This window comes from Panthera pardus, unplaced genomic scaffold (assembly GCF_024362965.1).
Source record: "Panthera pardus isolate Hobbes unplaced genomic scaffold, ASM2436296v1 HiC_scaffold_18, whole genome shotgun sequence".
NCBI classification, from domain to species: Eukaryota; Metazoa; Chordata; class Mammalia; order Carnivora; family Felidae; genus Panthera; species Panthera pardus.
In genome coordinates this window covers 10,097,159-10,123,337 of record NW_026526743.1, presented here as the reverse complement: position 1 = coordinate 10,123,337, position 26,179 = coordinate 10,097,159, and the positions used below count along the sequence as shown (strand labels likewise).

General features: G+C 60.7%; 1 protein-coding gene across 3 annotated transcripts; it reads left to right on the top strand.

Annotated features, from left to right (window-relative positions):
* Positions 1-596: 596 nt before the first annotated feature.
* On the top strand, positions 597-25,816 carry ZNF787 (zinc finger protein 787). 3 transcript variants are annotated; one of them, XM_053906299.1, is made up of 4 exons: positions 597-1,000; positions 13,933-14,021; positions 20,051-20,174; positions 24,091-25,816. In XM_053906299.1, exons 3-4 carry the CDS (start codon positions 20,066-20,068, stop codon positions 25,161-25,163), a joined length of 1,182 nt encoding a protein of 393 aa, XP_053762274.1. In that variant the 5' UTR covers positions 597-1,000; positions 13,933-14,021; positions 20,051-20,065; the 3' UTR covers positions 25,164-25,816. The 3 variants fall into 3 exon arrangements, with proteins under 3 accessions (XP_053762274.1, XP_053762275.1, XP_053762276.1); XM_053906300.1 differs by lacking the exon at positions 20,051-20,174 and having other exon boundaries at positions 606-1,000; XM_053906301.1 differs by lacking the exons at positions 597-1,000; positions 20,051-20,174 and adding an exon at positions 9,961-10,251.
* The last annotated feature ends 363 nt before the right edge of the window (positions 25,817-26,179 follow it).

Sequence of the window (26,179 nt, the reverse complement as noted above, 5' to 3'; positions counted from 1 at the left end):
TCTGTCCCTTGTTATTAACGGATCCTAATGTATGCAAAGACCTCGCAGGAGCATAACGTGTTATTACCCCCTTAAAAGGGAGGGCACTGAGGCCGGTGGGGGGGGGGGGGGCGGTGAGCCCTCTCAGCTCCAGGGTTGGCTTCAGGTGAAACCTGAGACCAGCATTCCCCTCTCCCACCAGAGGGCAGGGACCCAGGGAAGGAAGGGGCTGGCTGGTCGCCCGGCTTGGCAGGTGGCAGGTGCACTAAACGAGGGCACTGGTGGGTCTTGCCTTGGGGGCAGCAGGTTCCCCCGCCGCCAGCCCCACCCTAGAGATTCGCTCCGGGACCCTAACTGGGCTCAAGTCGCGGACACTGGGCAGGGCTCGTCAGGGCTGTGTCCCGGAGCTGCCTACACAAGCGGACGCTGCCACCGCCTCGAGCCCCGGCACGGAAGGGGTTACGATGATAGAGACGACAGGAGGACCTGGGGTGGCACGAACGGCCCTAGCCGCCACTCTCTCCCACACCTTTCCGCCCCAGGCTGGCGCGGGGCGCCGACCGCGCAGGCGCGAGCGCCGGGAGCCGGGTTGGGGGGGGTACCTCCCGAGCACCCGGAAGTCTCCGCCTAACGGGCCGGGCCCGCGCCTCCTGTCCTGGAAGGGGGCGGGGCCCGAAGCCCCTCGGCGCGCGGCGCCATAGAGCGGGGACGGAGGACCCGTGTCCTAGACGTGTCCGGAAGTGGCTCCCAGGGGCGTCCGCTCCGTACCATAGAGCTTGGGGGGCGGCGGCTAGGGGGTCGCCGGGCTCGCCTTCCTAGAGCGGCGAGGACGGGGTGGAGGCTGGAGGGGGAGTGGGAAGGGGAGGGGGAGCAGCGCGGGCGGAAGCGGCCAGGAAGGTCACTTCCGGCCTGGGCGCCCGTCCCCCTGACCCCAGGGTCTGAGTCGCCGCTGCCGCCGCTGCCACCATCCGCGAGGGAGCAGAGAGGAGGAGTGCGGCGCGGCGGCCCCGGGACCGAGGAGGTGAGGGGAGGGCGCGGGGGCGGGGGGCGTGAACCCAGGGCCGGGTGGGCGCGCGCCTCGGGAGCCGGGCTGCGGGCGGGGGGCGGGCGGGGAGGCGGGCGGCGAGCGCGACTGGGCGGGAGAGTGCGCGTGCGCGTGCTGGGGGGGCGTGAGTGGGCGCGCGGCCGGTGACGCGGGCGGGCGAGGGCGCGCCAGGCGGAGCCGCGGGGAGCGCGCGTGCGCGGCGCCGCGCCGGGGCCGCGCCGGGGAGGGAGCGCGCCTGCGCAGCGCCGGGGCTCGGGCTGGGGGCTCGGGGGTGGGGCCGCCGCAGCTTCTCCGGCGGGTCGTGGCCGGAAGTGGTGGCGATTCCCGGGGGAAGTTGAGGCCCCGGTGGGGGAAGGGGACGCGCGGGCTGGGCTGGCCTGACCGGAAACGGCGGCCCGGGGGGCGCGTCTGGGTCCCCGGCTTGTCACCCCACCTCCTTCCCCTTTTCAGAGAAGCCCGGGTTCCGCTGCTGCCCTGGGCGGGCTGCGTGCGGCCTTTGATCCGGCCGGTGATTAGGGCATTCGCCCGGCGGGAGGCTCATTCATTCGCTCCGGCGCGGGCGGCGGGCAGGAAGCGCGTGCGCCGCAGGGGAAGTGACTGGGCCAAGGTCAGGCACCGCGTGGCCCGCGGGACAGGGGCGGACGGTGGCCCGGCCCGAAGCCGACCCCGAGGCCTCCCGGGCGTCTAGCTGTGCTGTTTTATACTCCAGACCCTGTCCCGGCCTCAAGGGGGGGACACCCCGGTTCCTGGAGATACGTGCCACTGGCCCCGTGGGGTCAGGCCAGCCCAGGATGGCGGCATCACGCGATGGAAAAGTGACCCACAGGCTCCTCCAGGGCCGGCCCCGTACTGGGCGCCAGGGCAGAGAGATGAGCAAGGTCCTGGAGCAGGAGGGCAGAGTCCCCACCCAGATCCCTTATTGGGAGGTGGGGAGGGCTGTGGGAGCCCAGGGCTGGCATCCCTGCACAGCCCAGTCCCGGGGGCTTTCAGGAAGGGAGTGACTCGGTGTGTGGTTTCCTGGTGCCAGGCCCCGCTTTGGGCAATGCCGAGGATCCAGTTGGGAGTCAGAGCTGGCTTCTGCTCTGGGGACGCACGGTTGCCATTGATCCTGGCTTATCTCCTCTGTAAGGCTGTAAGCCTCTTTGGCTAAATGCAGCTGGCATTCACCTGCCTGCCTTTGCTGTAGTCCCCTCTGGCCCTCCGGCCTTCTGCCTCAGCCCTGACGACACTCAGATCGGATTCCGACTTGTGTTATCTCATGTCTTAGTTTTTTCCTTGGAAGCCTTCCAGATCTATCCCCACCCCCACCCCAGCCCAGCTGAGGAGCTGGAGCAGGGCTAGGGCTTGTCACCCTGCCTGGCCCATGAGGAGCACTGTGACCAATTAATTAAGAACTCTGGGGTCAGACAGACCTGCGTTCACATCCCAGCTCCACACCTCATACTTTGTGATTTTACAGCATGGATGAACGTTAACATCTCAATTTCTGTCCAGGTGAAATGGAATGTTAATAATAGTATTGATCTTGGTAGGGAAGTTCTTAATGCTTTCCGTTTAAAGTGAGAACAAACCTCAGAGAGGTGACCGTAAACTATGTGGGAATGGCTCCGGGGCCAGGCCTTCCTAGGCCAGGCCTTGTCTCCTGTCTCTTCCATCTTGGTGACCTTGGATCTGTCACTTCCCTTTTTCATGCTCCGTTTCCCCCTTTCCCCTAAGATAGCACAGCCTAGCGTTCCCTGGACAACTCGGCTGTGTGCTGGGCCCACGGGTGCAGTGCTCTGCTGTGGGGTGGGAGAAGAGGCTCCCCTGGCCCAGAGTCAGAGCCGGGCTGCACTGGCAGTTCCTGTCCTGCAGCAGCTTGGAGACCTGTTGGGGAGACACACACAGAAGCAGCAAAGGACTGGGGGAATGTCCCAGAACAGCTCCCAGGAACTCTAGAAGCATGTCCTGGGGAAGGTGGTGTGTCCGAGTCTTGAAGGACAGGGAGGGATTGGCCAAGAGGACCCTGGGACTCCGCGGAGGAGGACGGTGAGCTCCTTTGGTTGTCCTCCATGCTGCCCAAGGCCTTGTGTGTGCTGGGAGCTGGGGCCTTGGGAGTCAGCTATGGCCCTGCCCTCTTGGTGGAGACAGACTAAATTTGCCAGCACTTGGCTTTCTGAGCGCCTGGCGGGCGTCTGGTCCTGCCTGCGCTTAGTACTCGCTGTTCTGAGCTCTGAGAGGCTCTGGGATGGGGGTGACTACCCCCAGTTTAGGGGTGGGGGATCGAGCCCCAGGCCCCACAGCTGCATAGGAGCACCAGTGTGTGCGAGAGTCCAGGACCTGGCCCTTCACCATCATGCCGCCGCCTGGGGTCTGGGGAGATACAGGCCGTCATGAAGGCCTCTTAGGTATCAGTCGTAGGGTTGGGGACTCTGGTCTCCCTCTGCCACGGGTGCGTTGTCACGAAGGTACCTGCAGGGTCACTGGCTGATTCAGGGTACTCTGAGACCCAGCCCCTCATTTCACGTGTGACTCTGACGCTCATAGTGTCGGTGGCTTTGTTGTGGTAGCACAGAGAGCTGTCGCCTCGTGACTGCTGAGCAGCCAGCCATGCCGAGCCTGGGTGGGTGGACCAGGGCCCTGTGCTGCTCTGCCAGGCCACCCGGGGAAGTTAAGGAAGCCGGGGCTGGCGTTCTAAGAGCGAGGAGAAAAGAAACGGCCTTGGAGGCTGGCCGACCCGGCTGGAGTCTGTGCTCCTCGACTTCATGGTTTTGTGATGACAGGTCAGCCACCGAAGTTGTCTGAACCCCAGTTTGAACAGTCCTCTCAGGGGTCACAAGGCACGTACTGGGCATCTGGCTCCCTGTTGAGCTCTTCACTCACGAAGAGCTCTGCTTTGATCTTGATGCAGGACTCACGAGGGTGAGGAGGCTCACAGGCTGAAGCACCTTGTCCAAGGTCACATGGCTGGGGGGTGGTGGGGCAGATTCTGACTCTGGCAGCCTGCCCAGAGAGCCTGTCCTCTCTTCCGCCTGGGGTTGTGGGGATTAGGATTATGAACCCACAGCACCCTGCACCCAGGTCTGAGATGTAGTTGTGCTTGGTGAGTGGGATCTGTTACTATTATTTGAAAAGAGGACAGTTGAGCTAAGGGAAGGGAGAAGTCTGGGAAGGCTTCCTGGGGAGGTGCTACTTTTGCTGGGCCCTGGCAGCCCGTCTGTAGGTAGAATGTGAACAAACAGGCCCACTAGAGAATGGGGGTCTGGCCCACCGGTCTGATTGACCAGTGACACATAGGCGGTCTGTAGGTGTGCTTGCGTCTTTTTTTTTCTGTCCTGGAGAATATTTTTGTTTGTGTAAGCAATGTTTGGTTACTGGCGAAGATTTAAGAATCAGGAGTGTTCACAGACATCTCTAGATCTGAATGCTGAGCATTCCCGGATGGTGGCAGGTGGCCTCCACACTCCCCACCCGCCTGCCGCCATAACAGCACAGCGAGGTTCTGGGAATTCTAGAAACTTTTCTCTGGGACGTAGTGGGGAGTGGTGACTAGGGCCTCTGGAGTGTGCCTCCTGCCGGGGCCCCTGGGGTGGGCTGCACCCTGGGTGGGCCACGAAGGATTGGAGGCAGGGGTGCGTGGTGCCCCTGAGGATGGTGGCCAGTCTAGACGGGAGGTGGACGGAAGCGACCAAGCCATGAGGTAGACTCCCTGGGAGGCAGTCCAGGAAAAGGGGAAGACAGCGGGTGGGGGTGGGGGTGGGGGTGGGGAGGGGACAGAAGAGCAGGATCGAAAGGGACTGCTTTGCTCAGCTCTTTCTGAGAGCACTGGACATCCCGGATGGGGTGCGGGTTACATTCTGGGGAAGTAGGGTCTACTCAGCCGACCCAGGTAAGGTGGAAAGAGTCTGAGCAGACCAATCGTTGTGGAAGGAATGGGACGGGAGAGGTTGACAGAGAGCTCCCTGTCCCCACAGAAAAGGGCTTGCGTTTCCCATGGTGCTGCAGACTATCCCTCAGTGTTCAAACCACAGGGGAGTCTGACAGGCCCAGCTGTGGGGGTCGGAGGTGATCCAGGTGGGGGCAGAGGAGGGAGCGCGTGGATTTTCAGGCCTGGAGTGAGGGGTGAAGCTGCCCACAGAAAAGGGAAGTGGGTAGGAGCTGGTGAGGAGAGTGGAGGGGTTTGTGGGCATCACCATCCTGGCCGAAAAGGTGCCTGGGGTCCGAGTGGCCCCTGCTGAGCGAGGGACGTGTGCACAGGCTGCTTGCCGTCAGTGAGCTCTGTGCACAAGACAGGGTTCCAGGTGGTGGTGCCCCGGCCAGGGGAACCGGGGCGGGGCCTAGGCGGCCTGGGCGGTGACACATGAGTGGACCCTGGAAAGGTAAGAAGGTGCCGGGTGGGTGGAGGACAGGCCATGGGCGGGAGGTGGGGGTGGGATCGAGGGGCTGGGTGAAGCGCAGTGGGCACGTGCAGCAGGGTAGTCGAGGCAGGGCAGCGGCGTGAGTCCTGTTCCACACGGGTCCCCCGCTTACACTGCACAATTCGGTGGTGGGTGACGTGCTCACAGATAGGTACGCCCGTTGCCCCAGAATGTCCTCGTCATCCCAGAAAGAGGCTGCACCCACTCCCCTTCTCTGCCCCCCATCCCCTGGAATCCCTAATCCACGTCCCATCTCTGCATTTGCTGTTCTGGGTATTTCATGTGAACGGGCTCTCCATGTGTGGCCTCTTCACACAGCGTGAGGTTTTCTGGGTTCATCCATGAGGCGGCATGTGACAGGATAGCGTTCTGTCGTGTGATCGAACCACAGTTTGTGTATCAGTTCGTCTGTCGATGGGCAGTTGGCTTGTCTCCGTGTCTGGGCGTCATGGTTTATGCCTCTGTGACCGCACGTGTGCACACTTAGTGCGGACCTGTTCCTGTCTCTGTTGGGTGTCTAGTCAAAGCCGGCGGGACGCGATCCCGCGGTGGCTCTGTGCTTTACCTTCCGGGGCCGCCAGTCCCTTCAGAGCCGCTGCCCCATTTCCCAGCCCAGCCAGCAGCCTGTGCGGGTTCCAGGGTGTGCTCCTCCTTGCCAGCTCTTGATGCCTTCTGCTTTCTGTCACCTGTGTTCTGACACCGTGGGACCCTGTTGTGATGGCGAATGAGGCTGAGAGTCTTGTTACGTTCTCCTCAGCCCTTTAGAGGACGTCTGTTCTGGCCCATTGCTCATCTTTAGTTGGGCGGTTTGAGTTGAGTGACTTAGAAAGATGAGTGGGTTGGGGTGGGGAGCAGACTTTGAAGGGGTGTTGGGAGGGAGTGGGCATGGGGAGGCAGGGGGAGGGTGGACGGGGTGGGAAGGAGGAGGCGGGAGGACTGTGTCCTAGGCGGCTGGGCCATGGAGCCCTGTGAGGGGAGGGGAACGTGTGCTCGCTGCCAGCACAGGGGTTAAATAGCCCTTGGATTTGGTGACCCAGAGGCTGGGGGAGTGGTTGGGAGTGGGTGGGAGGTAAGGCAGGAGGTGGAAGTCACAGCCCAGCTCTGAGGGGGGGGGAGAGGGGAGGGCTGGGAGGTGAGGGAGGAAGGCAGGCAGGGGGGTGTCCTGGAGGGAAGGGCCCTGCCAGGCACGGGTTCAGAAGGGGTGGTTTGGAGCTGCTTGGCGCGGGGGAGGGGAGGCAATGAGATTGGCAGCAGAAGAAAGAGAGGGGCTAATTGGTGGGCTGGCATCCAGAGCAGGTGGGCGGGATCTCATAACAACAATAATAACAATAATTTGTCTGAGCTTCATAGCGGCTGGGCCCTGTCTGCCCCTGTGCTAATTGGATCGCTCAAGGGCCCGGCTCCGGCGGGCTGGGGGAGGCCCGTTCTTCATCTTCAGGAATGGGCGAGGTCACACAGAGGCTGTGGGGAGAAACTTGGGGGCTGGGAGGGAGCATGGGGGGTAGGCGGGTCTCCGAAGGTGTCACAGTGCAGAATCTGGCTTCCTCCACAGCAAGTGGGAGGTGGGTCGGGGGCTGCACCCCTTCCCCCACACCTCTGAGATCCTGGGTGTAGGACCCATAAGCCACAGGCCCCCAGGGTCTGACTGGAGGGCTCAGCAGCTCCTTGAGTGGGTGAGTGAGTGAGCGAATGAGTGAGCTAGTGAATGAATGAATGAATGAGCCAGCGAGTGAATGAGTGGGTGAGCGAGTGAGTGAATGAGTGAGTGAGCAAGTGAATGAGCGAGTGAATGAGTGAGTGAGTGAGTGGATGGGAGAGGAAGGGCCTGGGTACGTGTAGTGAACACCCTTCCTAACTCTTCACAAGGACCCCTGGCTCCTCCCTGCCTTGTGTGCTCCCCCCTGGGGCACCTGCTGGTCATCCCAGGGAGGATCACAGTGCAGGGCAGTGGCCGGCAGGGCCCAGCTTCCAGGCCAGGGTAGCACCACTGTGGGCCGTGGCCTCACCCCGATCGTTGGCTTAAATCCCCTGGGAGGTGGTGTAACCCGGGAGTGTGCCCTGCTCCTGGCTCACCCCTGACTGGCAGGTCCAGCGGGAAACCTCCTGACCCCTCAAAAGTCAGAACAAGAAGGTGCGTCATTTTTTCAGAGCACGAGTGAGCACACACAAGCTAGGGGGAGGGGCACAGAGAAAGAGGGGGAGAGAGAGAATCCCAGGCAGGCTCTGTGCTGTCAGCAGAGAGCCCGACTCGGGGCTCGAACCCACGAACTGTGAAATCATGACCTGAGCTGAAACCAAGAGTCGGCGCTCAACAGACTGAGCCTCCCAGGTGCCCCAGAAGATGCATCTTTGTCTTTCCGAGGCCTCTGCAAATCCTCTGTGAAAACATGGTTTCCTGCTGTGTTTGGATTAACGTGCAGACTCCTGGCCAGGGCCTGTGTGACCTGTATGCGCTCGCCCTCATTGCCCCTCATGCTTCATCTGCTGCCCCCAGGGCAGGCTCCATAATTTTTGGGACTCTGCAAAATGAAGAGGTGAGCCCCTTGCTTGTGCAAAAAGCAGGAAAAAAGCTTTTTCCTTTCTTCTGGGGTCTCGTGATCTGTCAGGGTGATTTCACTTGGTATTTGCCGTTGAGCTCCCTCCACGTGGAGATGCCCACGGGAGCCCACACCCTCTCTGCCCGGGTTTCTCAGGCACAGGGCGTGGCCCGGCTCCAATTGCCCGGTGCACACTTCCTTGTCCTGTCACACTTGATGTGCCAAACACAGATGCAGAGAAAATTACTGGGGTTTCAGGACAGTGCCCGGGCTCAGGGCCTCTTTCCGACTGGCATCCCTGCTGAGGCCCCTCAGGCACACTCCTCTGGCCCTCTCTGCTTCCCGCGGGAGGCAGAGCACCTCCAGGGCTGGCCAGGGAGTCTGGGTGGCCCTCGTTCCTTTATATCAGGGTTGGCACACATTTTCTGTAATGAGCCAGAAGGTAAATATTTTGGGCTTTACAGGCCAAGGGGCATGATTGAGGATGTGGCGTAGCTACTTAGATATGTTTTAAAGGGTGACCATTAAAACACTCAGGTGACACCCATTGGTAGCAGGGGGTAGCTGATGGGCGGGCGGACCATGACTATGACTCCCTCTCAGTCCGGTCTGTCTCACAAAGAGGCCTTTCCCAGTGGTCTGTGGGGGAGGTAAGAGTTTCCCCTGCCCTCTTAGGGTTTCCTGCTGTGACTAAAACACATCAATGGGAGAAAAGCACGCGGATTGTGTTTCCACAAACACGGGAGCCCAAGCAAGAGAAGTGAACACCCAGAGAAGTTCGGAGGCCAAGGTGCTGCAGCCCCTGGAGGACAGAAGGGTCCCCCTGGAGGGGACTGGAGGACAGAAGGGTATGTTAGGAGGTCCGTTTATACACACTTCCTTCTCTGGGGTCTGGAGGGAAGGATGGTCTTTCCTCCTGGTCCAGGGAGGGCACTTTGCTGTGCGGGTTTCATTTCCTGCTTCCAGGAAGCAAAGTGGCCTATTTGGGGTAGATGGCCCTGGTGGTGGCCCTGATGGAGCCCTGCCTCTGCTCTGTTCACGGGGAGCCCCATGTGTCGCTGCACCAGCTCCCTCACTGCCTCCATGTGGGCACCAGGCTCCTGGCTCTGGGTGACCATCTGCTGGCTGCCCGGGAACCTCATCGGGCCGTGGGGCAGCCGCTGACACCTCGCTGTCCGGCACAGCGAGGAGGGGTTCCTGTCCCTGCCGCCCGGCCCAGGTGCCCCAGAGCCCAAAGGTTCCCTGGGGGGCAGGGCAGGACAGGGACAGGAAGGGGACGGAGCGAAGGCCGAGGCCTTCTTGCTGCAGGAAGCTGGCCTGCGGTGGAGGCCCGGGGCCGGGAAGTCCCTGCTGTCAGCGACTTACACATTAATTCAGGGGAAGCACAGCATGCACACTTGGCAAACAAGTTTCCGTGCACAGAGGAGGGAGCCGAGCCGGCTGTCCGGGCCCACCTCCTTCACCCCAACCCCGCAAGCCACAACCCTGTGGGCACTTACCGGCTCTTTCCTGTGGCTTACCTCGCTTTTCTTGAGGACACGATTGGCTTTGTTAAGCGGTTCATGAATGGGGCAATGTTTCATTTAGCAAGTAGAGATGCTCCCTTCTTGCCTCATTTTTAGCATTTGTGGCCTTGTTATCAGGGGGCCCTTACGTTTTTTGAAGTCTGTCTTCTTTGTTTTTTTTATTTTTTGAAGTTTTATTTATTTATTTATTTATTTATTTTTTTGAGAGAGAGAGAACACTAGGGAACATAAAGGGCAGAGACAGAGAGAGAGGATCCCAAGCAGGCTCTGCCCTGCCAGCGGGCGAGGAGCCTGATGTGGAGCTGGAATTCGTGAACCGTGAGATCATGACCTGAGCCAATTGAGAGTTGGATGCTCAACCGACTGAGCCCCCCAGGCAGGTGCCCCAAGTCTTTGTTTTCAATTGAGGTGTAACTTACATGTGGTGAAATTCACCCTTTGACACGTACAGTTTAGCGGCTCCTAATATATTCACAAAACGTTGCGCAACCGTCACCATGGTCTGATTCCAGAATTTTCTCATTCCGTAAAAAGCGCATTAGCGGTCCCTCTCCGTCTCCACCCCCAAGCCCCTGGCAGCCGCTCCTGTCTGTCCTGGCCATCCGCATAGATGCAATCTGCTGTCTGCATCCTTTGTGGCTGGTTTCTTCCTCTGGTGTTTATGCTGCGAAGGGCACTGCCGTGAGTGTTCGTGGGCTGGTCTGCGTGTGGACACGTGCTTTATGTCTCGTGGGTGTATGCCTAGGAGCGGAGTCGCCGGTCACAAGGTAAGTCTGTTTACCACGTGAGGAGCCGCCAGACTGTTGCCCACGGCGGCCGCCCCGTCCTGCACGCCCGCCAGCCCAGCATGAGGGTTTTTGTGGGTTCGCGGTTACCCTGTGTGACCCGAGGGCCATCCGGCTGTGTCCACTTTGCCCCCTCAACACCCAGCGAGTTTCCCGTTGCCATACGCGACGGCTGTCCCAGAAAGGAATCAATTTTTAGTCTTTCCCCTGTTACAGAAGTAATTACCCGTTAACGTAAAAAGAAAAAATAGAGAAAATGAAGATAAACAAAAAGAAAAAAGTTAAAATCACTTGTCTGCTATCATCAGGGGGCATCAGGACCATTGTCTGTGAGGCTGTGACATCTGTGGGATTTACTTTTTCTTAAAAAAAGTTTGTTTTTAATGTTTATGTTTGAGAGAGAGAGACAGAGAGAGTGCAAGCAGGGAAAGGGCAGAGAGAGGGAGACACAGAATCCGAAGCAGGCTCTAGGCTCTGAGGTGTCCGTGCAGAGTCCAACGCGGGGCTCAAACCCACAGACCGTGAGATTGTGACCTGAGCTGAAGTTGGACGCTTCACTGACTGCCCAGGTAGCCCTCTGTGGGATTTTCTTAAGCTCTCCCACCGGTGCTGATGGCTTCTTTCCAGTTTTTCCCTGCTCTAAATCTGGCTGTGATGAACTCTTGTTCCCTTGCAAGCAGCGTTTTCCCAGGTTCGGGTTTTCCCCTCTAGTTAGTTTCTGGAGAAGGGGGTTCTGGTCAGGGTCAGAGCGTTTGCGGCTCCACAGCCGAGTGGCCGGACTGTGCCAGCCTGGTTTCATCCGAACCGTGTGTGGCACTCGCTCTTGGCTGGGGCTCACTGGGCTCTGGGGTGCAGTCCGTCCTCCCTGTGGGGTGTGAGCGGGTGGGTGGGCAAGGGGGACACAGTTGCGGGGCATTTGTTCCTGCAGCCTCTGTTCTGTTCATGCCCATTCAGGCGTGTGCCACGCGCCTATCCTCAGCCCCCATCGGCACCTGGTGCTGTTGTGGGTGCCGGGCACCTCGTGGGTCCCAGGGTGGGTCAGATTGGGGGCTGGGAGGCCTCTGGGGAGGTGATGGCTCGGACAGACAGGGTGGAACATTGCTCAGGGGGCCTCCCTCCCTCATCTCCACACCCTCCTGGACCTTGGGGGACCCTGTGGCACTGCACGTGGCACTGTGCGTGCCGAGTGAGTCCTGGCTGCCCACCATCGGTGCTCCTTCCATTGCTGCAAGGGACCTCCAGGACCTGGCGCCCCTACATCAGTGAGCCCCAGTGTTGTGACGGTGCCCAGCTCAAAGGGATCAGCTTTGGCCTTCGTTTGGCCTTCTGGGCTCTGCAAGAGAATCCTCCCAGCCCTGCATCTCCAGCCTCGGGGCCTTTGTACCTGCTGTTCCTGCCACCAGCATCCCTCCCAGTCCACGCTTCTCCTGCGGCCCCTCCACCTGCGAGATCCTCTTCTGATGCCTTGGTGCAGCTGCCTGTCTCTCCTCTCCCCTCCCCTCCCCTTCCCTTCCCTCCATGAACTTCACTGTCTCACTCACCTGCTTGTTCATCACTGGCAGGGACCTCCCGTGAGGCTGGGCTGTGGCCTGTTCACCACCCCGTGCCCGTGGGGTGGGGGTGGCAGGGACAGGTAGGCAGGAAGGGACTGTGCCACCGAGCACATGCCGGCCCCTGCAGAATTGCTGGCGCTCCCGCCTTGTCTTCTGGTTAGTCCCATAAGTGCCCTGTGTGGAGGAGGAGCCTGTGATCAGTCAGGCAGGTGCCTCTGGGTCACAGTGGGCGCTCTGACCACGTGTGGGGGTGAGAGCCTGCACAGGGCACCGTCTCCTGACCTGGCCCCACTTCATGGTAGCTCCCTGTCGTGGTCGGTGGCACGGTGGCCTTGAGAAGGCCTGGGCTGGGGGCTCCAACCAAGGGCCCCTCATTGCCTCCCCGCAGCACCTCCAAGTCAGCTGCTTTCCATCTCTTGGTCAGTGTCCTTTGCCCCCCGCCCCCCCGCCTTGGTCTTTGGTTACGTCCTGTGCTCTTACAGGTCCTTGTGACGACTGGTTGGGTGTCAGGAAGGCAGAGCGGTTGGGGCCGGGGGCTCTGTGGCCACACTGTTGGCATCTTGTCCCTGCTCCCTGGTGATCTCACCTCTGCTGCGATCGGATGGTGGTTGTTCAGAGCGTGTCCGTGCAGGGTGATGTGGAGCCGGGGCTGGGGGGCGGGAAGCTCTTGGGAGGCGTGGGGGGACAGCAGCATCTGTCTTCCTGCCGCTTCGCAGGCCCTGCGGGGCGGGGCCGGCTGGGCCAGGCTGTCCTGTTTGCTCGGACCTGGCCTGCGTGTTTGCGGTTCTCTGCATGCCATGTGCCTTCGGATCGCTGCCGCTCCTGCCTCCGTTTCCTCATCTGATGGTGGGGCAGCGGTGCTGCCTGCTCGGAGTTAATGGTGTCCGTACCACGTCGAACAGGGCCCAGACCCAGGAGACGTGTCTGCGTGTGTCTGTCAGCGGGACGGCCGGTTGCCTGGCTTCCTCTCAGATGTCAGTAGAGGCCACTGTGGGGCGGAACGGGTTTGGAACGGTTGGTTCCTTTGGTGCCTGGGTGGTGGTGAGCCCCTTGTCGGTGGGGGATTCGAGAGAAATGGGTCAGGCCGGTTGCGAGGAGGTGTGTGGTGCTGGGGGGCCGATGGCTGCTGTTCCCAGATGCTGGGCAGCAGGTGCTGCCCTGTGAGGTCCCGTGGCGGGCGGAGGACCCCGGGGCGGTTTTCTCAGAGCTGCGTGCGCTCACCTTAAGGCAGCAGCTCCCTTGGTTTGGGGCCCGAGGGCCTGACGGTGCAGAGGAGCCCCTTGCGGTCCAGTCGATTGCTCCTGGCCTGCTACAGCCTCCTGCCAGAGGTCCTGCCCGCTGCAGGCTTCCTGCCAGGGAGTGAGGCCACACCAGGGAGCGGGTCCCGAGGGGCCGAACGCCTGGGGCTGGGTGCCGCCTAGGTCTCCCACCCTGCCCGAGTCTAAGACACAGGGTAGACGCCTGCGCAGCTCTGCTCAGTGCATCATGGAGGCCGGAGGGGGCAGGAAGAGGTGGGGGGCTGTCTGCCCCAGGAGCCAGGCCTTGGCCCTTGGGGCCAGTAAGGAGGTAAGGGGTTGGGAGGGCGTCGGGGGCTGTCTGGCTGCCCCTCTGAGTGCAGGTGTCCTGGGGACTCAGCTACCTCCCCCAGGACCCTGATGTGGACTCTGTCTTAGTTCATGCACGTTTGAGACCACAGAACGTGACCCCGTGGGTGACCTGTGTGCCTGCGTCGGTCTGCTTCCCCGTGACGTTGGGCGTGGGCCTGGCATGCCAGCCCTTCAACCCTGTGACTGGCGGGGCGTCGTGGATGGAGGGCTTCCTCGTTCCTGGGTCCCCGGCAGGTCCAAGGTGGCGATCATGTGTGGGGCGGCCGTGGAGGCCCAGGCGGGAGGCGGTGTCTCGCCCTGGCAGTTCTGGGACAAGAGCCTGGTGGCAGCCGCTCCTCCCCAGATCGGGTGTGGCCTTGGGCTGGTCCCCCATGCAGGGTCCCTCAGGTACCTGCTGCCACACGCCTTCTGTCTGCCGGGGCCATGTTTGAGCGCGGATTGGAGCCAGTGCGGCGCCTGGCATCCTGTAAACTCTGTCCTTCTGTCTCATCCTCTCTTAACAGGGACCCAGACATGGAGCTTCGGGAAGAGGCCTGGTCTCCGGGGCCGCTGGATTCCGAGGACCAGCAGATGGCCAGTCACGAGAACCCAGGTGAGGTGGCCTTGGGCGGTTCTTGGCCGATCCTGCCCCCTTCCTGGACCCCGGCTCCCTGCACCTCTCCTCCTGTGGCTCTGGGAGCCCTTGGGGGCTGCTGCTGTCCGTCCCTCCTCCTGCCCTCATGGCCCGGCCCCCTCACCCCCCAGCGGCTGGCCACGCTGCCCTGTTTCTAGGTGGCCTGTGCTTCTCCCAAGCAAGAGACTGTAGACCAGGGGGCAGGTGTGACAGGGTTGGGGTGGGACTGTGACCTGAGCTGACAGGACTATAGGGGCACCTGTCTGCTGGGTTTTTGGGGAAAGCTGGGTATCTGGGTTTTTATGGGAAATGTTTCACTTTTTAAATACTGGTACCTTGTTTTATTTAATAAAGCATTATTTGGGTTGAGTAAAACTCCTTTTTGAGCTCGTGGGGCCTGGGGTTTGCTTGCGGGGGGCTTTCCCATAGGGCAGCTGGGAAATAAAGCACGGACGTTCTTCTCGTGCTGCTGATGAAGTGTTTTCGGCCGGGCCGGCACCGAGTTGGCAAATGGCTTTTACCGTAAAGGGCCAGAAGGGAGATACTTCTGGTTTTCTGACCCTGTGTCCTGCCCTTGCAGCAGGAAAGCAGCCGGACCATCTGGAAGTGAATGAATGTGACCATGTGCCAATAAAACTTTATTTACAAAACAGGCACTGAGTTCACAACCTTGTGCCAGTGTACCATAGTGACCAAGAGAAGGGTTATGAGGGCCCGGACCACACGTGGGGGGTAGATGTTACTATGAAGCCCCGGGCTCCTCCCGCTTCTTTATTCTAAGATCGTCTGGAGGAGAATGAAGAGAAACTCCCTGCCGGGAGGTCCCCAGCAGCCTTGGGTACAGAGCAGGAAACCGAGTCATGGGGGCTCCGTGCTTACTCTGACCCAGCTGCCCCCACAGGGAGGACCCATGCCTGTCCTTCCCCGGTGCGCCCCTGGGCCTGCTCCCACTCCTTCTCCTCATCCATGTTCTTGCCCTTCTAGCCCTCCCTCCCTTTTTTTTTTTTTTTTTTTTTTTAAAGTTTATTTATTTTGAGAGAGAGAGTGAGTAAGAGAGCACAAGCAGGGGAGGGGCAGACAGGGAGGGAGAGAATCCGTGCTGTCAGCATGGAGCCTGACACAGGGCTCGAATTCACGAACTGTGAGATCATGACCTGAGCTGAGATCAAGAATCAGACACTCGACAGACGGAGTCACCAGGTGCCCCAACCTTCTAGCCCTCTTAAAATTAACTTAAAAGCCTGTTTTGTTGTGGAAACTTGAAACATAAGTGGTGTAATGACTGTTTATTTCTTCTGAACTCTGGCGATCAGAGACCCTTCACCACTCTTAATGTCCCCACTTGTGCCCTCTTCTCCCCCTGGAGCAGTTACAGAAAATTCTAGATGTTGTATCATTACACCTGTAAGTTCCCAGAGGTGCAGGCTCTATAAGAGCACGACCAAAACAACAAGGACACAGTGCTGACCCCACCTAATGAAACACCCAGTCTCTGTCCAAACACCCCGTTTTCTCCAGAGTGTACGTCTGCCTTTGAGTAAGTTAGTTTTAGTTTTATGAGGCCTCCGTGAACTTATTCTCCTTATAAAACCTTGAAAGTGTACAGGTGGGTTGTCTCATCCCCCTTGTCCAGCCGGCTGTCCTGAGCCTGTGCTCCCCATCCCCCACTGCGGTGTCACCACATTGTGACCTTCCCTTCGCTCAGCTCAGCTAGTGAGCCCCATGCCCGGATGCTTCCGAGCTGCTGGGCACTGCTGGGCGTCCCATTGTTGTGGACACCGAGCTGCTGGGCATTCCATCGTTGTGGGCCCGCCAGGTTCCTGCCTCCCTGTGCACAGAGCCTCCCGTGGTACCGTTACTGTGCCGGACTCCTGCCCTGATGTCCCGAGGCCCCGGCTGACTGCCGCTGTGGTGTCTCTGGTGGTGTGATTCCCTGGGCCTGCCCGAGAGGGATGTTGGGCCTTCGGGGTGGGGAGGACACGTGTGCACAGGCAGGCTGGGCTCCGCGGAGAGTGGAGAGGAACGGGGCCTGGTGAGTGGTGAGAGGGGTTGGTGTCTGCCGGCCCCCGAGAGCGAGCTGGAGCCGGGAGAAGGCAGGTGGGGTGGGCCTGTTGTCCCGTCCCAGGGCCGGAAGATGAAGACCGGGAAGTGCTGTGACGGCCCCGAGTCGCAGCCACGTGGCCACAGGCATCCTTGGCAGTGGAGGCTGGGGCTGCACCCTGGAGTCTCCCCGGTCCCCCCAGCTGACTGAGCTCCACGCAGTCCTGTGTCCACCCTTGTCCCCAGCTGCCAGCGGCAGCTCCTTGAGGTAACCTGCAGTGACCCCCACGCCCTGCTCCACTCACCTGCCGGGGTCACCCGGGACACCATCTGTAGCTCGGGGGTGAGCTCTGCCCTCTGAGCCCGGGGCTGTCGTCCAGCGGCTGGAGGGGTCCCCGTGCACGGCTGGAGGCGGAACCACAGGGAACCGTCTTGGTGGCTTGGATGGGAAGGACGGGAAGGACGTGTGGTCTGGGATGGCAGGCTGCAGGCAGGGTGCTTTCAGGGGTGGTTAGCTCAGCCACTTCTTCGTGATTCCTCCACGAGCCGCCGCGTCCTGGCCCTGGGTGGCCTTCTGCGTGCTGTCCGGCTGCCCCCACGCTCCCGAGTGGGGCCTCAGCTCTATCAGGTCCACCCAGGCACCCGCCCGAAGTGAAGGACGGGAGGGGCACGGCAGATGCAGGGAGGGCCGCCCAGGCCTGTCTCCCCGTCAACCCCGTTTGGGTCTGGTTGGCCCGATCGGGGACGCGTGACGTAGGGGGTGGCTTCAGGGTCACCATGCCTGGCTTATCCCAGCTCAGCCCTGTGCTGGGGATTTTCTGGTGGGGAAGACAGGACTGACCGTGGGCAGCACCCAGCAGGGTCACCCCAGGGGGAAGGGCCTTCTCTGGGGCTCAGGAGTGGTGGGGAAGCTGTCTGGGCTGCTGTGGGAGCAGGGGTGCCTTGTACTTCCGTGGAGGCTGCCAGCCCCTCAGGAGCTATAGGTCGTGGGCCTGAGGCTCGTTCAGGCCACGCGTTGGGTGGTGGGGCCTCAAGGGGCAGACCAGGAGGTGGGCTTGGGCTCCAGCCCATGGTGTCTGCAGGACGTTCCAGCTCTCTGTCCCCACAAGTTTGAGCGTCCCCGCCCCACCTCTCACACGCCTGCACACTCGCCCCCAGCCCCTGTATGTGTGTGTGTGTGTGTGTGTACGTGTGTGTGTGTGTGCCGAGTGTTGAGGTAAAAGTCTCGGATCAGTCCTCGCTGCTGGCGGCACCCAGGCTGTTCGTTTCCCCTGCTGCTGTATTTCGGGCGGGATGCCGCCATCCTCTCCACGCCGAGCTGGCCCCTGCTGCCGGGCCGTGACCCAGTTTGAAGCCCGCTGCTCCCAGGGCAGGCGGCCGGTCACCCGGGCAGTGCTTGTCAGGCAGCTCTGCACACACGAGAGAAAAGAGCCAGGGGGTCGCGTTTCCTTTCCCTGGGGTGCGCTTGCCCCAACCATCTGTGAAACCGCAGGAATTTCTGTTTTCCCCCTGTGTTGGGATGTTTTGGGCAATGGTGTGCAGGCTTAGCTGGTGCCGTTGTCAACAGAGGCTGGTGTTTTAGAAGCACTTCTGCGTGTCCCGGGCTTGTCCGGCCACCGGCCGTCCTGGGAGGCTGGGATGCCAGAAACAGTGCTGGGCGGGGAGGCTGGGCCACCTCCAGGCAATTTGATGGTTCCCAGGAGTGCCCAGGAGAAGGGCGCCTCCTGATGGCCCCAAACTGGCCGTCCAGGGTGGAGTTGGCCAGAGGTGTGGGGTCAGGCAGTGGCAGGGCTGGAAGAGCCGTCCAGGCCTATCTGGGCTTTAGCTACAGAGTAATCCAGAAAAATGGGTATGTGAGTAGAAAAGACCTCGTGATTCTGAGGAGGGCGCCCTCCCAACAGGAAAGATGTCAGCTGGCATCCGGAAGTCACCTGCCAGAGGATGGGTTCTGACCGCCCTCTGCCGCGCCCTGGAGTCATTCCATAGAGCTGCCCTCAAATGCTGCTTCTGAGCCCAGCATGATGGCGGCCCTGGAATCCTCCCAGACCCACACATAAAAAGCCACATGCCCCAGGCCATGCTGATGACACACACCTTAGTGTGAAGGTGCCCCCGTGAGCCCCCAAATACAGTTGGGTGGGGACAAACCAACTGCCCCAGGCCTGTGTGCCGGTAGCATTGTGCTGGAGGGAAGAAAGGGAGGAAGAGCCCCAAATAGCCTTCGGGTTCACTGGAAGGCTTGGGGGTCCCACCGAGCCCAGCACCTGAGATTGGAGGTGTTCTGTCCAGACTGGAAGCAGGGAGCTCGGGGCCGCAGGAAGGTCTGAGGGGCTGGAGTGGCCTGGGGCCCACGCATGGGCTCTGGTGCCCACCAGGTCGAATGCCCTGCCAGGGCAGGACCCACGCAGGGTGGAACCTTCCAGGAGGGGACCCAAAACTGAGTGGGAACTGTTCTTGACCACAGATGAAAACAGGGGTGGCCGCAGAGCCAGGAATCCTGGGAGAGCGTGTCACAGACTCTCAGCCATGATGCGAGGATGTTAGAAGCCAAAACACTACCCGGAACCTTGCCCCCACCCCGAAAAGCTATTAGAATAAAAGGGTACATGGGCAGATAACACCTCCCCAGATAGGGTCAGAGGGCAAAAGTCATAACACTCAGAAGCAGGGGTGCACGGCCCAGCAGTGAGTTTGCAATATGAGAGATTTCACAGTGATGCCTGAAAGAGAAAAGTCAGGGCAGAATAAAAACAACACATTCCCCAAGAAAAATTGGAGGTAAAAAGGAGGGACGTTTTATTTTATTATTTTATTACTGTTATTAAAATTTTTAAAATCGTATTTAAATCCAAGTTAGCGAACATAATAGTGTAATAGTGATTTCAGGAGTAGAATTTAGCGTGATTCGGCACTTACATATGAAAACCAGCGAGAAAGGACATTTTGCGATAAAAAAGGGGGGCGCCTGGGTGGCTCAGTCGTTAAGCGTCTGACTTCAACTCAGGTCATGATCTCATCGTTTGTGAGTTCGAGCCCCGCGTCGGGCTCTGTGCTGACAGCTCAGAGCCTGGAGCCTGCTTCGGATTCTGTGTCTCCCCTTCTCTCTGCCCCTACCCCACTCATGCTCTCTCTCTGTCGCTCTCAAGAGTAAATAAAACATTAAAAAATACCTTTTTTAAATAAAAGAGAAATGAAGAAAGATTAAAACGGACTAAAAACTGAAGCTAGCCAGAACCCCAGTGATTGGAGGGGGCAGTCCTGCAGAAACCCAAAGCAAAGACAGGGAGTAAATAGGGAACCTTCCTGGAATGCAAAACTTAGGTGTTGAAAGAGCAAATCACAGATCTGAGAGTGTCGCGTCAGGAGAGCAGGCCCCGTTCTGTTCGGGTCACTGGCTGCTATGGAAAGCAGCAAACCTCGGGGCCTGTGGGCAGAGGGCGGGTGCTGGCAGTGTGTCAGCAGCCCTTTGTGCCCAAGAAAGTGGAGCCGTGTGTAGGATTCCCGGGGAAGGCAGAGGGAGCCAAGGGTCTTTTTAAAACTGACGGGGGCGCCTGGGGGGCTCAGTTGGTTAAACATCTGACTTTGGCTCAGGTCATGATCTCGGGGTTCCTGAGTTGGAGCCCCTGCATCAGGCTCTGTGCTAACAGCTCAGAGCCTGGAGCCTGCTTTGGGTTCTGTGTCTCCCTCTTTGCCCCTCTCCCATTCACACACTCACTCAAAAATAAATAAACATTAAAAAACAAAAAACTGACCCACAAGTTGGAGGCGCCTGGGTGGCTCTGTGCACCGCATTGTGGGCCCTCCTGAGGAGTCTTAGCAGGTGAGGCTCGGACAGACAGGCAGTGAGCCCGCTGGGCTTCGTGAGACCCCGGGAGGTAGGGTAGGTTGGGACCGCACACGTGGCTGGCAGAAGACCGGCTGTGAACAGGAGTTGCGCACCCAAAGCCACTCTTCGTTTGTGTTTTCAGGAATCGTAATTGGCAATGGTGGGATCTCTCTCCGATTCTGGGCCTGGCGTCCAGGTCTCTGGCCCGCACCGAGGCAGCTACTTGCTCCTCGGTGGTTATCTCGAAACTAACGTGGGGTCAGCAAGTAAGTAACTCTGGGGCATTCAGATTCTCTCCTCCCCTTTGAAGAGGGGAGATGCAGAGATCACAGAGAAGACTCTAGAAAAACCTGTAGGTCCGGATTTGTCTGGGAAGTGTCAGTGTGAACTCAGAGGAATTTTATTGTAAGGAAAGAAAACAAACAGTGATCCTCTCCTGATTTTGGTCTTGAAGTATTTTCCGCCAAAAGAGCCCAGGGCCTCCTGGAGAAACAGCGTGTTTCACGTCCGGGTGGGACACGTAGATGAGCCTGGAACTTCTCAGTAGGCTGGGTAGCAGGGAAGCTGCCAGAAGACCACCTGGGCCCCGTCTGGGGGGTGTGGAGCCCCCTCACCTTGCTGTGGATGGGACACTGGGAGGTCCACTAGCTGTAATGACGGCAGTGGAGTGAGACCCACCATATACGTTTACATCCAGAAGTTCATGGCGACGTTGAGAAAGGGAGCTCTGTTCTGCACACTCAGTGAGTTGGGCCACCTGAGTGTTGAGTGCCACTGGCTGCTGACCGCACAGACAGGCACTGCGGACGCCGATGGCACGGACAGACAGGCATGGCGACAGACATCTGTACCTTTGAGGCAGGGGCAGGGTCTTCAGACAGCAGGTCTGGGGACGGAGTCACCTGCTGAACCGCATGCAGCCCGCGCTCTCGAACAGCAAGGCTGTGAGCAAAAGCAAGTCACAGGGGAGTCTGGATTGAAGGAGACTCTCAGACACTCTGAACTGAAAAGTAATGGACCACAGGGACGCCTGGGTGGCTCAGTCGGTTGAGTGTCAGCCTTCAGCTCAGGTCATGATGTCGCCATCCGTGAGTTCAAGCCCCGTGTGGGGCTCTGCTGACAGCTCAGAGCCTGGAGCCTGCTTCCGATTCTGTGTCTCCCTCTCTCTCTCTGCCCCTCCCCTGCTCATGATCTCCCCCCCCCCTCAAAAATAAGTAAACATTAAAAAAAAAAATTAAAAAAAAAGTAATGGAACAGGGCCACACTGCAGCTTCCGGGGATGCACATGGGCAACAGAGCCACCGAGAAATGCAGGGGCACATGGTGGGAGGGGTGAGTGCGGGAGGGGCTTCCCTGTGGGTGGCCAGGCCCTGTGTCTTGCTTGACCTGGGCACTTGTCTGTCTGTATTTCTGTGTTCAGCTCCGCAGTCCATTCTGGGGGCCTCGGAGTCCCTGGCTGTGTGTTTTACAACAGCAGGGCTAACGTCGAATTAAGTCGAATTAAACCACCGGCTTCAGCCCCAGAGGGTGGTCCGCTTGAGGCCCTGAGCTGGGCCAGGTGGAGACAATATTTGCTGTGAGTGCTGGTGCCAGGAGACCCTTCCCTTCCTGCCCTCCCCTCCCCTCCCCTCCTCTCCCCTCCCCTGAAGGGCAGCTACTTCTGCTATTTTTGTGGAGTGAGCTCTTTCTACTGGTCACTACACTCCTCTCTTTCCAGCAGTTCCTTGAATCCTCTCAGAGAAAAGCCCCTAGTGAGGAGGGGGGTCAGAGGGCGGCTGCTCACTTCCTGCCTGACCCCCAGGCTGGCCCTTCACCACCACGTCCGAGCCCAGAGCCAGCCGGTGCTTGGAAAGCAAACACCAGCATCCAGAGGTCCTCAGAGGGCCAGGAACCCGCAGGTTGGAAAAGAACCTGCCTCCCAGAGTGATGAAAACCCTCCCCCCTTAGCAATTTCTTTAACACCTGCTTGAAAAAGCAGTGGTGTGTGTGGGCAGCTGGACACAGGCAGAAAATTCACTCAGCCTGAGCTGAGGCATGTCACAAAACCCAGCCGCCCCATTGGCTGGAGGCCACAGCCCGTCCTCCTGGATCTCGTCCCACTCTGGCCCAGGTGCCCAGGTCTCTGGCCCGCACTCAGGCGACCACACTGCTCTGGGGTGAGGACGAGCCCTCGACCTGGGGACCAGCGTTTCACAAGCCTCGATTGTACTCAGAATGTGCGTGGTGGCTGCGTAAACACCCTTCGTAGCTGAAGATTTAGTGAACACAGCGTACTGTTAAACGTTCTCCACAACTTAAAAGGCAAAACGTCTTTTTTTTAAAGTTTATTTATTTTGAGAGAGAGAGAGAGAGAGCGCTACCTGTGCACTCATGAGCAGGGGAGGGGCAGAGAGAGGCAGGGGAGGGGCAGAGAGAGGGAGTCCCAAGCAGGTTGCCCACTGTCAGCACAGAGCCCGATGTGCGGGTCCATCTCATAAACCATGAGATTGTGACCTGAGCTGAAATCAAGAGTCAAACACTTAGCAAACTGAGCCACCCAGGTGCCCCTCCCACGTCCGTTTTTGTTCTCTTTCTTTCCCTCCTTCTCTCTCTCCCTTCCTCCCCCTCCCCCCCCCTCCCTCTCTCTGTCTCTGTCCCTGTGTCTCTATGCATCTCCACCGGCCGTGCTAGTAACTCCGTTTGTTGGTTGATGTTAACACCAAAATGGGCTCCACCCCGTTCTTCGGAAGCCCCACCCCTCCCGACTTCCTACCTGCACTTTTTTGCTCCAGATGATTCCGTATCCGGTACAGGCCAGATCCCAGGCTCCCTGCCGTGCAGTGGTGGGTCTTCAGAGCCAGGGTCACGCGGTGCTGGGCCCCCTGCCCTAGAGCTGCAGAAACGGCAGGCCAGGGGCAGCTGAGCGAGACCCTACCTTCCCTGCTGGTTCTGATGCCACTGTTGGGGGGGGGGGGCTTGGAGGAGCACTACCTTAGTGTGTGGTGCAGGAGCGCGGGGCGGCTCTGCCTCTTCCAGGTTTTGATTCGTCTGCGTGGTGCCTCGGGTTCTGTGCTGTAAAGACCCGATTCATAGAGCCCTGCTCACAGGACCTAATCTCACTGAGGCTGGTTAAGTACGTAGCGCCGGCCTCGGTGCGTCCTCTTGCTTCTTTGTGTGTTTGCCAGTGTTCCCACGGGTTGGTGTGTGAGCCTGTGGGCCCGGCCCGTGCCCGGTTGTTGGATGCAGGACCGGTCTGCCCTGGGCTGGAGCATGTGGTCTGGTGAGGGAAGGAGCGGGGAGAGCGGTGTTTGAAGGGAGCCTGCGGGCGCACCCGTGGAGGTCATGCTGATCCGGGCGGCACATGTGGGGTCCCGGGCTGAGGCCCTGCTGGCCAGGGAGAGCAACAGTCCTGGTCGCAGGTGCACAGGGGCCTTCTCTGAGCTGAGCCAGTTGGGGGGGCGCAGCTCCCTTACCGTGGGAGATGGCTCAGGGCCCCACACTTCTTTATTGTTTGCGCGGGGCAGACAGGGACCAGCGTGAGGGCTCTGTAACAGAGGCTCTGGTGTGTGGGGTCACCCTCCAGGGTAGCGGGACTCCCGTGCTGGCCTGTGGTCCCTGTGATTCCATTAACCAGGCCAGTTCCTCCTTCCTGTTTCCTCACCCGCACCAGGACAGTCTTCCTAGAGCCCAGGTGTAACACCCTCTCCCCCAGGCCTGCCTTTGCTTTTGGGCTGCGGTCTGAGCGCCCTCACTCTGGGACCTCCCTGCCCCAGCCTGGTGCTTGGGGTTTCAGGGTCATTTCCTGGACTTCCACTCATGTTCCTTCATGTTGACGCTGTTTGTTTCCAGACGTTTCTGGAGTCCCTGCCGTGTCCCAGGCATTGTTCTGGGTGTGGGGGAAGCAGCTGGGAGGGAAGTCTTGAGTGTTCAGTAAAGTCATGAATGTTCAGTAAAATGGTAGGGACTGAGCGATGCTCGAGGAAAACAGGGCGGGTAAGGGAACGGAGACCGAGAGCGTCTGCTCAGCCGGGTCTGTGGGCAGGGCTTTGCGCTGACCGGGCCTAGCCGCCCTCTGCGATCACAGGGGGTCCCGAGGCCAGGCCCGGTGGAAGCCCCAGGTTCTGGGTCCTGGACAGCCCCTCTCCCCACCCTCCTCCCCACCGGCCGTGACTTCCCTGACTCTCCTCCCCTCTTGCCTTCTAGTGGACATCCTCATCATGGATGATGACGACGTCCCCAGCTGGCCCCCCACCAAGCTGTCCCCGCCCCAGTCGGCGCCCCCCGCCGGCCCCCCGCCCCGGCCGCGGCCCCCGGCCCCCTATATCTGCAACGAGTGCGGCAAGAGCTTCAGCCACTGGTCCAAGCTGACGAGGCACCAGCGCACGCACACGGGCGAGCGGCCCAACGCCTGCGCCGACTGCGGCAAGACCTTCTCGCAGAGCTCGCACCTGGTGCAGCACCGGCGCATCCACACGGGCGAGAAGCCGTACGCCTGCTCCGAGTGCGGCAAGCGCTTCAGCTGGAGCTCCAACCTCATGCAGCACCAGCGCATCCACACGGGCGAGAAGCCCTACGCCTGCCCCGACTGCGGCCGTAGCTTCACGCAGAGCAAGAGCCTGGCCAAGCACCGGCGCTCGCACAGCGGCCTCAAGCCCTTCGTGTGCCCGCGCTGCGGCCGCGGCTTCAGCCAGCCCAAGAGCCTGGCGCGCCACCTGCGGCTGCACCCGGAGCTGTCGGGGCCCGGCGTGGCGGCCAAGGTGCTGGCGGCCAGCGTGCGCCGGGCCAAGGCGCCCGAGGAGGCGGCGGCGGCGGACGGCGAGATCGCCATCCCGGTGGGCGACGGCGAGGGCATCATCGTGGTGGGCGCGCCCGGCGAGGGGGCCGCGGCGGCCGCCGCCATGGCGAGCGCGGGGGCCAAGGCGCCGGGGCCCCGCTCGCGGCGCGCCCCGGCCCCCAAGCCGTACGTGTGCGTGGAGTGCGGGAAGGGCTTCGGGCACGGGGCGGGGCTCCTGGCCCACCAGCGCGCCCAGCACGGGGACGGGCTCGGGGCGGCGGGGGGCGAGGAGCCCGCGCACATCTGCGTGGAGTGCGGCGAGGGCTTCGTGCAGGGCGCGGCGCTGCGGAGACACAAGAAGGTGCACGCCGTGGGCGCGCCGTCCGTCTGCAGCCGCTGCGGACAGAGCTACTACCGGGCGGGCGGGGACGACGACGACGACGACGACCACGAGGCGGCGGGGGGGCGCTGCAGCGAGTGCCGCGGCGGGGAGGGCCGGTAGGGGCGGAAGCCCGGGGGGGGTGGGGCAGGGCCCCTCGGGCTTGGCGGGGACGACGGTCGGCGCAGGACCCGGAGGAGGCGGAGACACGGACAGAGGCGGCGGGGGGCGGTGGCCTCCTCGTCTCGCTCCCCTGCGCCGCCCCGCGGTCGGCGCGGTGCATCGGGCGCCCCCGCCCTGCACTCTGCCCCCGGCCTGGCCCGCCCTCCCGGTTCTCTTCTCGGTGAGTCCGGGACAGAGCGTGCGGAGAACTGGAGACCGGAGACCGAGAGAGAGCGGCCCCTGGCCCCTCTTCCTCTTCCCCCGCCGCCTGGGGCGCTCGCGAGGGATGGAGAGCAGCCGGGCCCCTCCCGTGCAGGGGAGCCTGGGGAGGGAAGGGAGAGAGGGCCCTTTTCCCTTTAGAGTTTTCGTTTAATCGCGCCCGCCCCCTGACTCCCCCCTTCCGTTGTTTTTTTTCTCTTCTTCCCCGCGGGTCCTGTTTTTCTTGACCCTCGTCCCTCCTCCCCTTCTTGGGTTTGGGGTCGTGGAGGAGCGCTGGAGCAGGACTAGCCCCTGTTCCCAGGGTAGCCCTCAGAGAATGGGGTCCCGTCTCTTCCCGGGCCTGGACGGGGCTGAAGGAGGGGTGCGGGGGCAATAAATCGCACTATCTGATTGTCTTTGCTCTGCCTGGTTCTTGAGTTGGTAGGGAGGGGGGAGGTCTCTGCCCAGCAGTCACAGGGGGGACAGCAGCAGATGGCTGAGCAGCTGGTTCCCTCCCAGGCCTGAAGAGTGACCTGACCGGGTCACCTGCACTGGGCTGTGGGCCTTCCGGACCGAAGGTGGCTTGGCCGGCCTGGGAGGATCTGGGGCTGGTTCAGAGTAGGGCCTGCTTACTGCTGCCTTTAAAACGAAGGGACCCACGGTCCCTTCCGGTGGGTTAACACAAAGTGGGTCTTCACACGGGACAGAGGACGGGGCAAAGGAAGCCCCCTGCTCCTGTCTGTGGTTCCTCCACTGGCCCCCGAAGCCCCTCCCTGCAT

Excerpts from the sequence above, each read along its gene's own strand:
- ZNF787 (XM_053906299.1), top strand. The coding sequence starts at position 20,066 with ATGGTGGGATCTCTCTCCGATTCTGGGCCTGGCGTCCAGGTCTCTGGC. Across the intron at positions 20,175-24,090 it reads AACTAACGTGGGGTCAGCAA|TGGACATCCTCATCATGGAT; the intron begins GTAAGTAACTCT and ends CTTGCCTTCTAG.